The 13,337-nt window shown below is 40.0% G+C and overlaps 1 protein-coding gene across 3 annotated transcripts in view; it reads right to left on the bottom strand.

The window, feature by feature from the left end:
* NKAIN3 (sodium/potassium transporting ATPase interacting 3) overlaps positions 1-13,337 on the bottom strand; it is a 621,391-nt gene that overhangs the window by 24,616 nt on the left and 583,438 nt on the right. For all 3 annotated transcript variants that reach the window (XM_032316116.1, XM_032316117.1, XM_032316115.1), the window contains exon 5: positions 13,241-13,301. In XM_032316116.1, coding sequence (XP_032172007.1) covers positions 13,241-13,301 — 61 coding nt within the window. The remainder of the gene's footprint in view (positions 1-13,240; positions 13,302-13,337) is intronic.

The following is a 13,337-nucleotide window of genomic DNA, read 5'->3' as shown; positions in this document are numbered from 1 at the left end:
ATGAACAGAATTCTATCAGGTTATCACCTGATAGGTTGGAAGAAGTACGTGGATGTCAGTACATGGAGAAGTACACGAATGTCTATGAAGTCGCACGGAAAGACGTTAAAATGTTTTAAAGAATTAGCATGTATAAAACCAACCAAAAAAAACCTCTTCATACGAGCAAAGTCTTCTGCATACTGAAATCTAATGTCATCCATGTCCTGGTATTGTGGGCTGCTAAACTAATCATATTTGAAGGGTATGGAATGAGATCTCCTCTTGTTCTACCAACTATTAGAAAAAACAACAACAACCCATAAATCCATTAGTGGAATTTAGGTTCTGCTTGCCAGCTGAAAATCCCTCAGCAGTTAGCAAGCTCAAATGTTTGCGATGCTTATTTATGGGAGAAATGCACTTCTAACACTAGAAATTGACTACAGAGGGAGAAAGGAAGCCAATTCCGCAGTTTTAAAACTCTTTTATGAAGTACAGATTAGGATTTTGTAATCACTGGGACAATCTGTGTTTACTTGGTAGGTACAGTCTTTGTGATTCTTAACAGAGTCAGACAGATTATGTTAGCTCTGGCAGATTCACCCTAGAAAATCAATTCAAATTTTGAATTGGGTAATTAATCTTACACCTGTGATTTTAAGTTGAAAGACATGGGAAAACTTCATTAGATTTGTGTAATAATTAAGAAAATTTGAGATTCAATAGATGTATAGGTTTATTTTATTAGATTTATTAGATTTGTTCGGGTAGTTTAAAAACTAGTGAGTGTTTTGTTTATCAGGGTGAATTTTTGAAGGGCTTCAGAAGAAGGATAATTATAATCAATTCATGAATGCAGGTTAAATGTTTAAAGGGCTTTAGTTTAAACTGTAAATGGAACAGATTATTTAAAGGAATTTAGACTAGTGAATTTAAGTAGATCAAATAGTGATTGAAAGTTCAATGGAAGATTATTTAACCTTACACATGAATGGAATTCTGATACATCCTACAATATGGATAAACCTTGAAAACATTATGGCAAATGAAATAAATCAGACACAAAAAGACAAATACTATAAGATTCCATCTATATGAGGTACCTAGAATAGGTAAATACAAAGAGACAGAAAGTAAATAGATAAACACAGAGAGACAGAATAGAGGTTACCAGAGGCTGGGGGAGAGGGAGATAAGGAGTCATTATTTATAGGGACAGAGCTTCTCTTGATATGATGAAAAAGTTCTGGAAATGGATATTGGGGATAGCCATAGAACATTATGAATGTATTTACTGCCACTTAATTATACACATAAATATGTTCAAATGGTTAATTTTGTATTATGTATATTCTACGACTATAGAGAGAAAAAAATTCCCCCCAAAAGTCATTATTAAAATTTACTAGATTTTATAAATGGAATAGTAAACATTCTATGTAGCATCTACAGTTTAGAAAAAACCAGGTTTTTAGAAATGTTGTTGCTTTAAGGATTTTATTTATTTATTTGTCAGAGAGAGAGAGGGAGACAGCACACAAGCAGGGGGAGCAGCAGGCAGAGGGAGAAGTAGACTCCCCAAAGCAGACTCCCTGCTGAGCAGGAAGGAGCCCCATGCAGTACTCAATCCCAGCACCCCAGGATCATGACCTGAGCCAAAGACAGATGCTTACCTGATTGAGCCACCCAGGCATCCCCAAAATGTTGTCACTTTAATAAATTGCACAGAAATTTTAAACCCTGAATCGATATAGATAGAATTTCCTATACAGAAAATCTTCCCTTGTGGCCATCAGAAAATGCACAGTGACGAAGTCCTAAAGAAACCTTGGACTTCACCTGTTTTCTTGCATCTTTGCTATCTCAGAAGGAAAATATAATATAAAATGTAAAAATATGAGCCTTGGCTTTAACTTCAGGACCAATAACTAAAAGTCTTTGTTTTCCTTAAATAAGAAAAAAAAAAACAGACTTAATTTACTTTCCCAAATAAACATGTAGCTGAATAAACAGAAAATGGGGCATATATAGAATAAAGGAAAAGAAAACAAAACTGAAGTCTAAGCCGTGTGTTCTTTTGTCTCCCTACATGTAAAAAAATGGTATGCTTTTCATCATTTTTCCTGTAATCTTCCCACTCAACAAGGGTTTAAAACTAGGTTCCCCTGATGCAATCTGCCTTTTAATTCACTAGTCTTTTCAGAGTGGGCCGGCCAGAGGAGTCCAGATAGCCTTTTGACCTTTGAAAGCAGCCGATATGAAACTAGTCCTGAAGTCAAGCCTTTGGTTTGGTTGGAAGCTTCTTCCCAGAAGGGAGTCCCTCTGCACTTGCTACTCCTTCTGCCCCTTCCTTTTTATACTTTAGGTCTCAGCTTTGGAACCATGTCCTCCATGAGACCTTTCTGGGCACACAGGAGGCACTGGCATTTTGTGGAATACTTGGAATGTTCCAACTCCCCATCGGTGGTAGAACTCCTGCCTACTACTTCAGGGTCTCCAAGCTTGGGAGACCCTTTCCCTGACCATCCCCTCTGGGCTGCTTCTCAGAGCCTCATGCCTGAAAGGAATTCATCACCCTCTTCTCAATTTGTGTGGTCAACTCTCTTCCTCCGAGCCATGACCCTGACCCGGTTCCCTTCAATACTGTAGCTGCACCATTTTAAACACGTGGCCTCCAAAGTGTCTGTGCTTGCCTGTATCTAACAGGTAGAAAGGGGAGGAGTATGGAGAACCATACGTAGAAGTTGTCTAGGGGCCAGGCCTAGAAGGAGGCATATCCCTTCTGCTCACTTTCCATGATCTAGAATTCAACCTCATGGGACCCCTGACTATAGGAAGGTGGAAAATGCAGTCCAGCTATGTGCCAGGAGAAGAAACAAATGGGTCTAGTGAGTAGCTGGCCAGTCTTTGGCACAAGTGTGTACGTAGGTATAACAAAATTTGTGAAGGTGGTACTTAATCAATAAGGGCTGGGAAATATTACAAGCTTTTCAGTTGGTTGAACTACATGTGGCAAAGAAAGTGTTTCTCTTGACTATTAAGTCTAATCTAGAGTTTCTGTTCTTACAATCTAAGAGAGAGAGAGAGCAAGTGCAAATAAGAGAGAGAGACAGAGAAGGAGAAAGATAGAGAGTTTGAGAAAAAGAGAGATAAAGAGAGAGAGAGAGTGCTCCTGTTTCCTTCTATGGAAAAAAAAAATGTGGACATAACTAAAAGCCTGGTTAGGTACAATTTAGAATTAATTTACTTTGCACTGCATACAACTCAGGAGAAGAAACAAATTCTCTTACTGCTCTCCTACTTTATTTTCATGCTGGCATCCAAGTTATAGGAATACTCCCAAATACCTCACTTAGTTTCCAGTCCCAAATATTGTTCCCAGAAGGAACACTAAATTCCTTTTTTCTTAGTCAATAAAGTACTTAGTAAAAGCACATGAAGATGAGTGTTCCTTACGCGCCCTTTATTGTTGGTTCCTTGTATGACATTTCTTTAAAGGAATTATAAAATCAGATTTCCATTAAATATTTGGTCCAAGAATGTAGCTCTTGAGAATATTATGTGCCATTTTGTTATCTAAAAGGGATAAACATCTGTTTTATTGTTTGGTCTTACTTTAAAATGCTTCTTTGTATTGTCTGATCTTACTTAAAATGTTTCAGCGTAACAGTGGGAATATAAGCTATTTACTAAGGATGGCAAGTTAACGTTTTAAGGACTTAGTGATAAGTCATCCCTCCCAAACTAGGCAGGGTAAGAACTAACTCAAAATTTCTTACCGGCATAACAAACAAAATTTGTTACCTGTGCCTGCATCAGAAATCTGCTTAATGTGCATATGGATATTAGAAGTAATCTTTTAAAAAGATTTTATTTATTTATTTGACAGAGAGCAGGACAGACAGTGAGAGAAAGCACAAGCAGGGGAGCAGCAGAGGGAGAGGGAGAAGCAGGATCCCCACTGAGCACAGAGCCCGATGCAGGGCTCCATCCCAAAACCCTGGGATCCTGATCTGAGCAGAAGACAGACACTCAACCTACTGAGCCACCCAGGTGCCCCTAGAAGTAATTTTTAATTGGTAGGATAAGTGCTGTTCAAGAGATGGAATTGCCTGGCAAAACTCCAGAGATGGGAGAGCCAGAAGAGAAAATTTTCAAGGAGGGAGCAGTCAGCAGTGACCAAAGTCATCAATTATAATGAAGCTGGATGAGATCTAAGTGAATCTGACAATTAAGAGGTCATTGCCAGCCTCTGAGTGAGCATTTTCAGTAATAATATAGAACAGAAGGCCTGGCAGCAGCAGCCCGACCGTGAGTGGGAGGTGAGAGAGTGAGCACCGTGAGTCTGGACTACTTTGTGGAAAACTCTGAACAGGGAGGGAAGAAGCACGAGGGATGGGAAAGCTCACTGTCCAGGTGTGGGGGATGGAGGTGTCAGGGTAATTACTGTTTTTTTTGTTTTTTAATTTTGTGACCTTATTCATAAGCTAAGGAAAAAGATGCATCAAGAGGAAGAAACTGGGCAGGAAAGGGGGAGGAAAAAGAGAGAGTTATAGATGAGGGGGGTGGGGAGAATGAGAGAGTGAGAGAGGAAGAAAGAGAGAGAGAGAGAGAAGGAATAATTAATGGAAAGAGTGCCTGACTATGTGGGAGGGAATGAAGCCCTCTTCTTCTGTCACGAAGAAAATAATCGTGGGTAAATATAGACAGTCCTGATGCGAGAGAGACTCCAGGAATTTCTAGGGACTCCTGCCTACTTGGCTTCCATTTTCTTTGTGACAGAGTCTTAGTGGTCGAGTCTTGGTGCCGAGAGTGTGGGGCGGAGGAGGACAAGGGTGGTGGGAGTCACCTCACCTCTCTGGGGTCCACTTCCTCCTCCCTGAAGTGAGGATAGAGAACTCAAAGACTGTAGTTTTAAGGAAAGTTGAGAAGATATATGTCATCTGGAATAGGTTCCATCTCTCACGTGTGTTAGATCAAACCAAAGAAGCCCCCAGCCATGCCCAAGAAGAAGAGAAATCTTTTATTTTGCTCTGGACCCAGTAACTGCGCTGGTACATAGACGCACTGAGAAAACAAACTTTTGTAACCACCTCTGACTGTTTTTGTATATCAAAGTCAATTGCTTTTGGAATATTTGGATCTAGTTTCTAAGTTATTTTAGTGTTTTGTATGTTCCCCGAAATTACTTTGAATCCGTCACCAGCATACTGAGTTCTTGGTGATACAGTGGTGAGACTCGTAATAAGCAAAAGCTACCTGGAGTAGCTCTTCTTTTCCTTCGTTCTTAGTAACCTGTTTTTGGATTACAGTGAGACATTGCAGATTACCCGAAACCCCCTCCAAGTATAACTAGAACCTCCTTCCTTCCACATTTAATTGCTTAATAGTTTGAAGAAACTATTGGAAATGGGCATTTTATATGATATGTATAGCTTGAAAATATTAAAACTGAGCAAGAGGAAAAAATCAGAAGGTTTATGTGGGTCTCTAACGTATGGCTGTGGAAAGATATTGTAGTAGTTTTGACACTATTGTTACTATCTTTAAAATCATTTACCCAATAAAATGTTAAAACTGAAAAAAAAAAAAATGAGTGAGAGGCGTGCCCACGGGGGACAGTGGGTGTGGCCATGTTGTTCTCTGCAGCATCAGGTTAGCTTAGGAACAGATGAACAAGGAGAGATCAGTGTATTCCCCGAGAAGCGCTGGGGTAAGGATACTGGATTTAGCATTAAAATGGAGACTGGAAGTCCTGTCAGAAAGCTCTCCGTTGCTTCCCCCAGGCTCCTAAATTTTCCAACTAATAATCCAGAATAAAACCAATGCATAGGATCCATATATAATTCTTATAGCCCATTTTTTTTTCCCCTCACTGTGCACTTAGGGTGCCAGGAGGGTGTGGATTTTTTTTTTTTTTTTTTCTTTTCTTTTTTTTTCTTTTGACTCTGCTCCTCCATAATCACATTTGGTTCCCAAATCCCTCATCTTCCATCCCATGCCATCTGGATGGCAGATCCCACATTCTTCCTTCTCGACCTAAGGGCAGGCCACACACAGTAGGCCACTGGCTAACAGTGAGCACCAGGAAGCTCCAGCCTGTCCGGAGCAGGCCTGTAGATAGTTGTGATTGTGCCTCCCTGAGCGTGACAGGCATTTGTGTAGAGGGCTTGCTTTAAGGGGCGTCACACTCCATCGACTATCAGTCTGAGGCAGAAAGATCAGGATGTTTTCAACAGCTGCTGGTATTTACCATTTGTAAACGAATGTAAAAAATGTGATGCATTTGATTGTGTCTTGAGATAACATCCAGCCTGGACATCTTCCACAGAGCCGCAGTGTTAGAGCCCAGAGGACCTTTGGGATCTCCTCCGAGGTGATTCAAGTAGTTGATGTGAAAAGAGCTAGATCCTGGCAGAGTTAGGACCGCCTTCATTTAATTTCCACCATCCCATTTCAGGTAGAAACACAGCACATGAAAACCTACGCTGGGGTAGTAGGTGTTCTTTGCTTACTGGTATCAAGTTTTGGACAAGTAGCCGATGAAAATCTCCAGGGAATATAAGTACTCAAACCAATTTATACCTTATTGTGAATTAATGAGTTTTTTTTTTCCTGTCATGCAGGGAATGGGTAATTTGAATTCTTGTAAGGTGGGAGAAAAGAGATACGAAAGATAACATAAGGACCTGGGGGTGTGTACAACAAAATAAATGTATGACAAACACATGCTCGTTTCCTATGATGTTCCAGATATTGAACCAGGTCCTGGGATCCTAAGGTAAATAAGACACGATCCCCGGCTACAAGTAGGAGATGCAGTTAATTAAAACGTAACTTGAGCACAGATTCAGAGATAGGCTTAGGGTGTACTGAGGCATGGGGAAGAAGGTATCCCTGGGAAGAATGTTAAAAAACACGTGTGTGTGTGTGTGTGTGTGTGTGTGTGTGTGTGTGTGTGTGTGTGTGGAGGGGGGCGCCTGAGTGGTGCAACTGGTTGAACATCTGACTCTCAGTTTCGGCTCAGGTTGTGGTCTCAGGGTTGTGAGATGGAGCCCCACATTGGGCTCTGTGTTGAGTGCGCAGTCTGCTTGAGTTTCTCTCTCCCTCTGCCCCTCCCCACTACTCTCTCTCTGGCTCAAATATATCTTTAAAAACAAACAAACATGTGGGGCTGTTGGTTACTTGAAGAGAGGGGACAATGTCTCATTTGGTGACTGACTGCATGCGGGAGGTGAGAGAAGCATGAAGGAGTTTGCCCAAGTTTCTAGCTTGTGTCAGGAGTGTCATTCACACACGTGGAAACAGAGATTAGGGAAGGAAACGCTTTCTCCCTCATCTCTGCCAGTGGAAACCCCAAACATCCTCTGAGTCCATTTATTCATACTTACTCATTCAACACTCATTATCTATTGTATAGGGTGTCCGTTATGTCAGGAAACGGGCTGGTCCTGGGGACATCATGATGGAAAAATCCAGTTATGTTAAATGTTTCCAAGGAAGAGGTGCAATGTAAGCATCTCACAATAGATCATGGGTGCCCTCAGCCAGCCTGGGAAGAGTGAGAGAAAGTGGCTAAATTTTGGGAGAGACAATTAAGCGGAGATGGGCAGGATGTATGCAGGTTAGTGAGTCAACAGAGGGAAGAGGCCTCTCTGAAAGAGTTTGGTGGATTGAGGAAAACAGATGTGGCTAGAGATGAGGAGATTAGAGAACATGGCTGTGGACTGTCCCCAGTTAGGCTGACTTACAAGAGTCCTGGTTCAGTGAAATGGGCAACTGTCTAGACTCTACTTCATGGTGACTTTAGCACTGACTTTGGAGCTGGTTCTAGTAAAAGGGCTTCTCTCTCTGGTCCCTGTGGAGAGTTCCTACTTGATTGACTGGTTTGGGTATTTGGGCATTTATGATATTCTTCTTGAGAGGAAAATTTCCTTCCTTCCTTCCTTCCTTCCTTCCTTCCTTCCTTCCTTCCTTCCTTCCGCTTTATTGAGGTATAATTGACTAATAAAATTGTGATATATTTAAAGTTTAATACATGGTGATTTGATGTATACATACACTAGGAAAGGATTCTCACTGTTGAGTTAATTAACGCATCCATTATGGAGAGAGACTGTCTTGATAACCTACCCGAGGACTGGAAGTCTGTCTCTCTGAACCACAGCACTGTAGCTGGGATCCTATTCTGTGCTGCCTTACCTTCCCTGTGTGGTGCTGGGTGAGGTCACCACCCTGCTGGGTCCAACTTCTGGATAGTGAATCTCTTCCCTCGGCCAGATTTTGTAACTGAATTCATTCTGTGAGTTCATCTAACTTCCAGGTCCCTGTTCCCTCTGTGATATCTTGTCCACAAACTGACAAACCCAAGCTCTTGCTCTGATGTGGTATAGTAGAAGTTTAATCCATTTCCCTGAATCTTGACCTTCAAAATTACTAAAACTCATCCAATTTTGTTAAAAAGATGCAGGAATGCCATTTGCCAAACATAAATATTTGTACGTGCATCAGGCATCTCAGTTCTTAAATGTAAGGCAGTATCATTTCATTAAATTTGAGAATCTTGGAGTTTTGAAATCCATTTTTAAAAATGAGTTGCTAGGCCAAGAGAATTTAGCGCTATAAATTCAGCAATCATTTCTTTATCACTATGTGCAAGGCATTTTCTAGGCTCTAGGATTAAATCAGGAACAAAAAAAAGATCCTGACCTCACCAATCATCTATTCTGGTAGGAAGATTAGCTAGTAATTCTGTAGCTATTTGATAAAGTCTTCTCATCAAATTAGGGGAGACGCTTCAGGTTCTAAGTCTACACTGTGGTGAGGTTAGTTGGGTGCAACCCCACTGTGTAGTTACCCAAAGAAATTTATCCTCTGCGAATCAGTAGATTCTCGATGGCTTATTGAACAAATGTTCTGACTCCTTTGAAACGTTGGCTGTGACTGAAGGATCATACCTGCATTTTTTGTTTCTGACTCAGCAAATTCTCCTGTCCCTCCACTTCAAATGCCTGTGTGTTGCAAAGCTCACGAGACAATGGACGTTTTCTATTCTGAGGATCCTCCATCCCCTGCTGATTTCTCTCCTTCCCTTGGTGCCCCACTTTTGGGTCACTCTCCTTCCCTAAGGATTCTCCAAACGTTACAGAGCCAGGAAGGGATACTGGGAAGTTAACATCCAAACCACCCAATTGTCCTCCCATTACCTGCTTTGGTAAATTCTTAGGAGGAGATAAGGGTTGTGAAAATAAATGAAGGAAATCTCCGTTAAAATGGAATCAGGCTCCATGCTCAGCAGGGAGTCTGCTTCAGACTTTCTCTCCCTCCGTGCTGCCCCACCAACCCCTCTCTCAAAATGAAGAAATCAATAGATCTTTAAAATGGAACAGGGAAGCGCTGAAGGGGCACTTCTCACGCGTGTACCAGGCTGTGGTATCAGCAGGAAGAAGGAAGGTAAGAATTATCTTGACAAGGGAAGACATTATTCACATAGGAATTTCATCTTCCATTTTTAAGAAAAAGAAGGAAGATCCCTCCCTGTTCCAGCAACGCACTAACCACGCTTAAACTAATGAGGAATGCAGCAACTTTGTACTCTTTCTTGTTCTTCTCCAGCCAACTTTTGTTTAAAATAACCCTCCCTAATTTCCTCCTACAACCCAGTAACAGCCGACTTTCCCTTTGTCTCTTGGGACTTGCCTGTGGTTCCCCATCATTTGCTTGTCCCAAATTACGATTCCTCTGCTGTTACCAAAGAAATGAATTTTGCTGATGACTATTTTATTTTTAAGGTAGACAGGGTTATTTATTTCCAAGACACATCACTGCTACGGTAATATCATCTTATACTCTTTAAAGGAATTTATGGGCAGAGAGGAAAATACATGAACACCAGCCTGCAGGAAGCCTCAAGGACAGTAGAATACGGAATATTTTTCCAAGAGTCATGCTTCCTTCCAATGAGAAGTTCCCCAAAAGTACATTAGCAAGGGTCAAATGGTGGCATAAAGAGTCATTTTGAGAATTTCAATGTAAATTATCAAACCTGCATCTGGGGGGGATTTATTTCCTTCTCAAAAACTAAATCTTAGGATTGTCAATATACTTTTCTGTGACTATTCAACGTATGCAACCCAGACTGGCTTTTGTGAGACCAAAACGATGTCCCAGGTGCAATTTACAAACTGGTATCAGAAGCAGTCATGCTCACAACAGATCCTCGGTAGAAGAAGTAGTATTTATATACGTTAATACTATTTTTCAGCATCTTTTGCCTTGCCTACACACTTCCCTGAATTAAAAACATTCTTTTTCGTAAGTGTGACAAGATAGTAACAAGCCTACAAGTTCATTTTCAGCAGCAGATGATTCACAAATAAGACGTCGACAGGTTTTTGTGATTACAGATTCCAAATACCCTGGTCTCACAAAAGTGTTCGTAGAGATTGATAGATATTAAAAAAAGAAATAAAAATGAAACAAGAGCTATAAATAGGTTTCTTTGTTGGAATGAGTGATGGGAAGTTCTGACCCCATCGAACAGCATTCTTCCCTGTTTGAGCTTTTTATTTCATTGTCTTTGACCTGCAATCCGAGTCTCTAGAAGAGATATAGTTAGCAGAAGAGGCCAAAAGGTAACTAAGAAGATGGGTGGCTGGAAATAAATGTTTCCTCAAGCATTTATTACCCTTCAGACATGTCCATCAGCTGAAATGTTAGTCCCATAGAACCACTTAGGCGGTGCAGAGGAGAGAGTGGGTAGCTGTTATTAATTTTTAAGGCTGGCAGACAGCTTTCAGTCCAAGAACAAGGCTTAACTTTGCATTCTGAATAATGCAGAGATTTTCATTAGTTAGAATAGGAATTGAAATGATAAATGATACATTGTCTGCCAAAATACTGTGACATTACATTATATATTTGCAGTTACCTTTCAGAATTGGCTTTCCAGAAGTATACTTAGACAAATTGGAAAGCTACCAGTACTGCTTTCTCACTGTAGGTTTACATTTTGAAAAAAACAATCAAAAGACACCTCTTTTTGACTCTGGGTCGGTAATGTCACATCCAAAGGGTGGTTCATTATTGCACCTGAAAGCTAAGTGTTGGCACAGATTGGACTGGTCTATGAGATCATTGCAATTGGTTTCCAGACATTTCTCTTTGCTCACATCTGCCTCCTGAAGACTCTGGGACAATTTAATTACAACTGCACTTTGATTTCGACTTCTTTCAATAAAAAATGTAAAATTACACTCACTTGAGAACTATTAGACTAAAAGGTTTGTGATTGCTTTCTCCCTGTCGTCTTTCTTCCAATAGATCATCATGTCAAGTCAGTGTAGGGCATATTTATTTTATCTTGCGCACCCACCCACACTTTTTCTGGCTCTATGTTTTGTTTGAATTGATGGTAACACGACTACTATATCTAGATGTCTCCTGGTAACTTAATGCATGGCCCTCCTAATAAACACTGGAATTAAACCATTAATAACATGGGCTTCCAGCAGCTGTGTGAATGCCAGTTTGAGGAGCATTCTAATAGCTGATTCAGAGATTTCTACAGAAAAATGTAAGCTAATTAAAGACATCAAAGTCAACGGCACTATGATATCTGCCAGTAGCAATACAATCCATAGCCACTGACATTATTACTTTGAAAGAAGACTGACAGAAGGTCAAAATAAATCCTTTACCCAGTGTAGATGAGCCTTTTCTTTTGCATGTCATTTTGGATTTCCAAGGTTTGTTTAAATCACAAGCCTCAAGGAAAAGTCCTGTATATATTTATTCTAATGGAGAAAACATTATTGATTAATCTGCCTCTTCTCGCACAATACAGTAATCTGGAGAATGAGAGTCTCTGAGTTCAGTGAGGAGAACAAGAAACAGGCACTTTTGGTACTGATTCAAACTTACTTTATAAGGGATTCAGTTGGGATTTATCAGGCAGTGTTTTTGTTTTTGTTTTTTTGAAGTGTTTATTCTAATAATTTCCTTTAGGTCTCATGTTTTTGGAGATACAGCCTGTCTCAGCTGTAGGTTGGAAACCTGCTGCTGATTTTCTGTGGGTTAACTCTGTCAGATTGGAAAGCTACTAATGGAACTCCTGAAAATATACGTTCTGACGTTAACCTCAGAGTGGGAAGTGCTGTCATTACAACAGCACTTCTGAAATGTCAAAAACTTTCTGGTTCATCTAGTATTTAAAAAAAAATACCCCTAAGCCAGTGTAAAAGATAGAATGCAGTATGTTCACACATTTTCACTACCTGAGAATTTAATCTCAGGGTCCCATATTTCTTCCAGTTGGTTAAATAAATCCTCACATGGATTCCCGCTCATGTACTGTGACTGCATCTATTTGGTGGGAAGCATTCATCAGACCCCTTTGGAGTTATGCTCTAGAAAGAGGTCACCATGGCTAGCAGGACACTCATCCTTGTTTTTTTTTAAAAGGTCAACTTTATAACCCAGTCAGTAACTGCAATGATATAACTGAAACTTTGAGATAGGTGGGTGTGATTTGTTTATCTAATAATGACTTATTTTTTAAAAATAAGGTAAAATTTTCCTTGGTATCACATGAGCTCATAACATTTGCACCGAAATGTGCCTTATGCATCAGTGGGCTTTTGGCATATGTTGCTAAACCTCTGCCCAGGTAATGTCAGGTCCTCTCTGTCTTTTATTTCTTTGGTAGTATTCTGCTGAAACATGAATACTTAGCTTTTTAGCGTCCTATTAGTTATTTTATGGCATTTCTTTAAAAAATTTTTTTTTTACATCTCACCTTGAAGGTTGTCATTTTTAGTTTTGTGGAGCATTTTATACAATTTGCGTTGCTAGAATTCTTGCTATGATGTACTGTATTGATGTTATTGTTATTAGTCAGATGTCAAAATTCTTTGGTAGCATACTTAAGATGGATCATGGATAAAATAATCCCCAATTTTCTATTCCACGTTATGTTTAGATCTTTGGAGAAAAGTTACTAAGACATAGTATGATGACAATCTGTAGATCTCCATGACTCTTGGCAGCCACACATACAGTGGGGATTGAGAGTTTCAAACCTTAGTGTCATCTTCTTTGTGAGCAGTTCTGTTTGCAAACGTTTGATTGTGACTTTAACTGGACTTCATTCAGTCATTTTAAATTCCAGCTATGAAAGCTTTCATAGTCCTCCAATGATTCACTTTAGAAGCTATAGCTTACCCAAAATAAACCCACAAGTAGCTATAATAGTACTTACAGGTGTCCTCTTCTTCCATGAAAATACTGATCACATAACAGGCATACACAAAACCAACCAACTGCAAAAGAGAAAAAAAAAAATACTTTAAGAATCA

This window comes from Mustela erminea, chromosome 16 (genome assembly GCF_009829155.1).
Source record: "Mustela erminea isolate mMusErm1 chromosome 16, mMusErm1.Pri, whole genome shotgun sequence".
NCBI classification, from domain to species: domain Eukaryota; kingdom Metazoa; phylum Chordata; class Mammalia; order Carnivora; family Mustelidae; genus Mustela; species Mustela erminea.
Note: the sequence above shows the minus strand (reverse complement) of the source record. Positions and strands in the feature narration are given on the sequence as shown.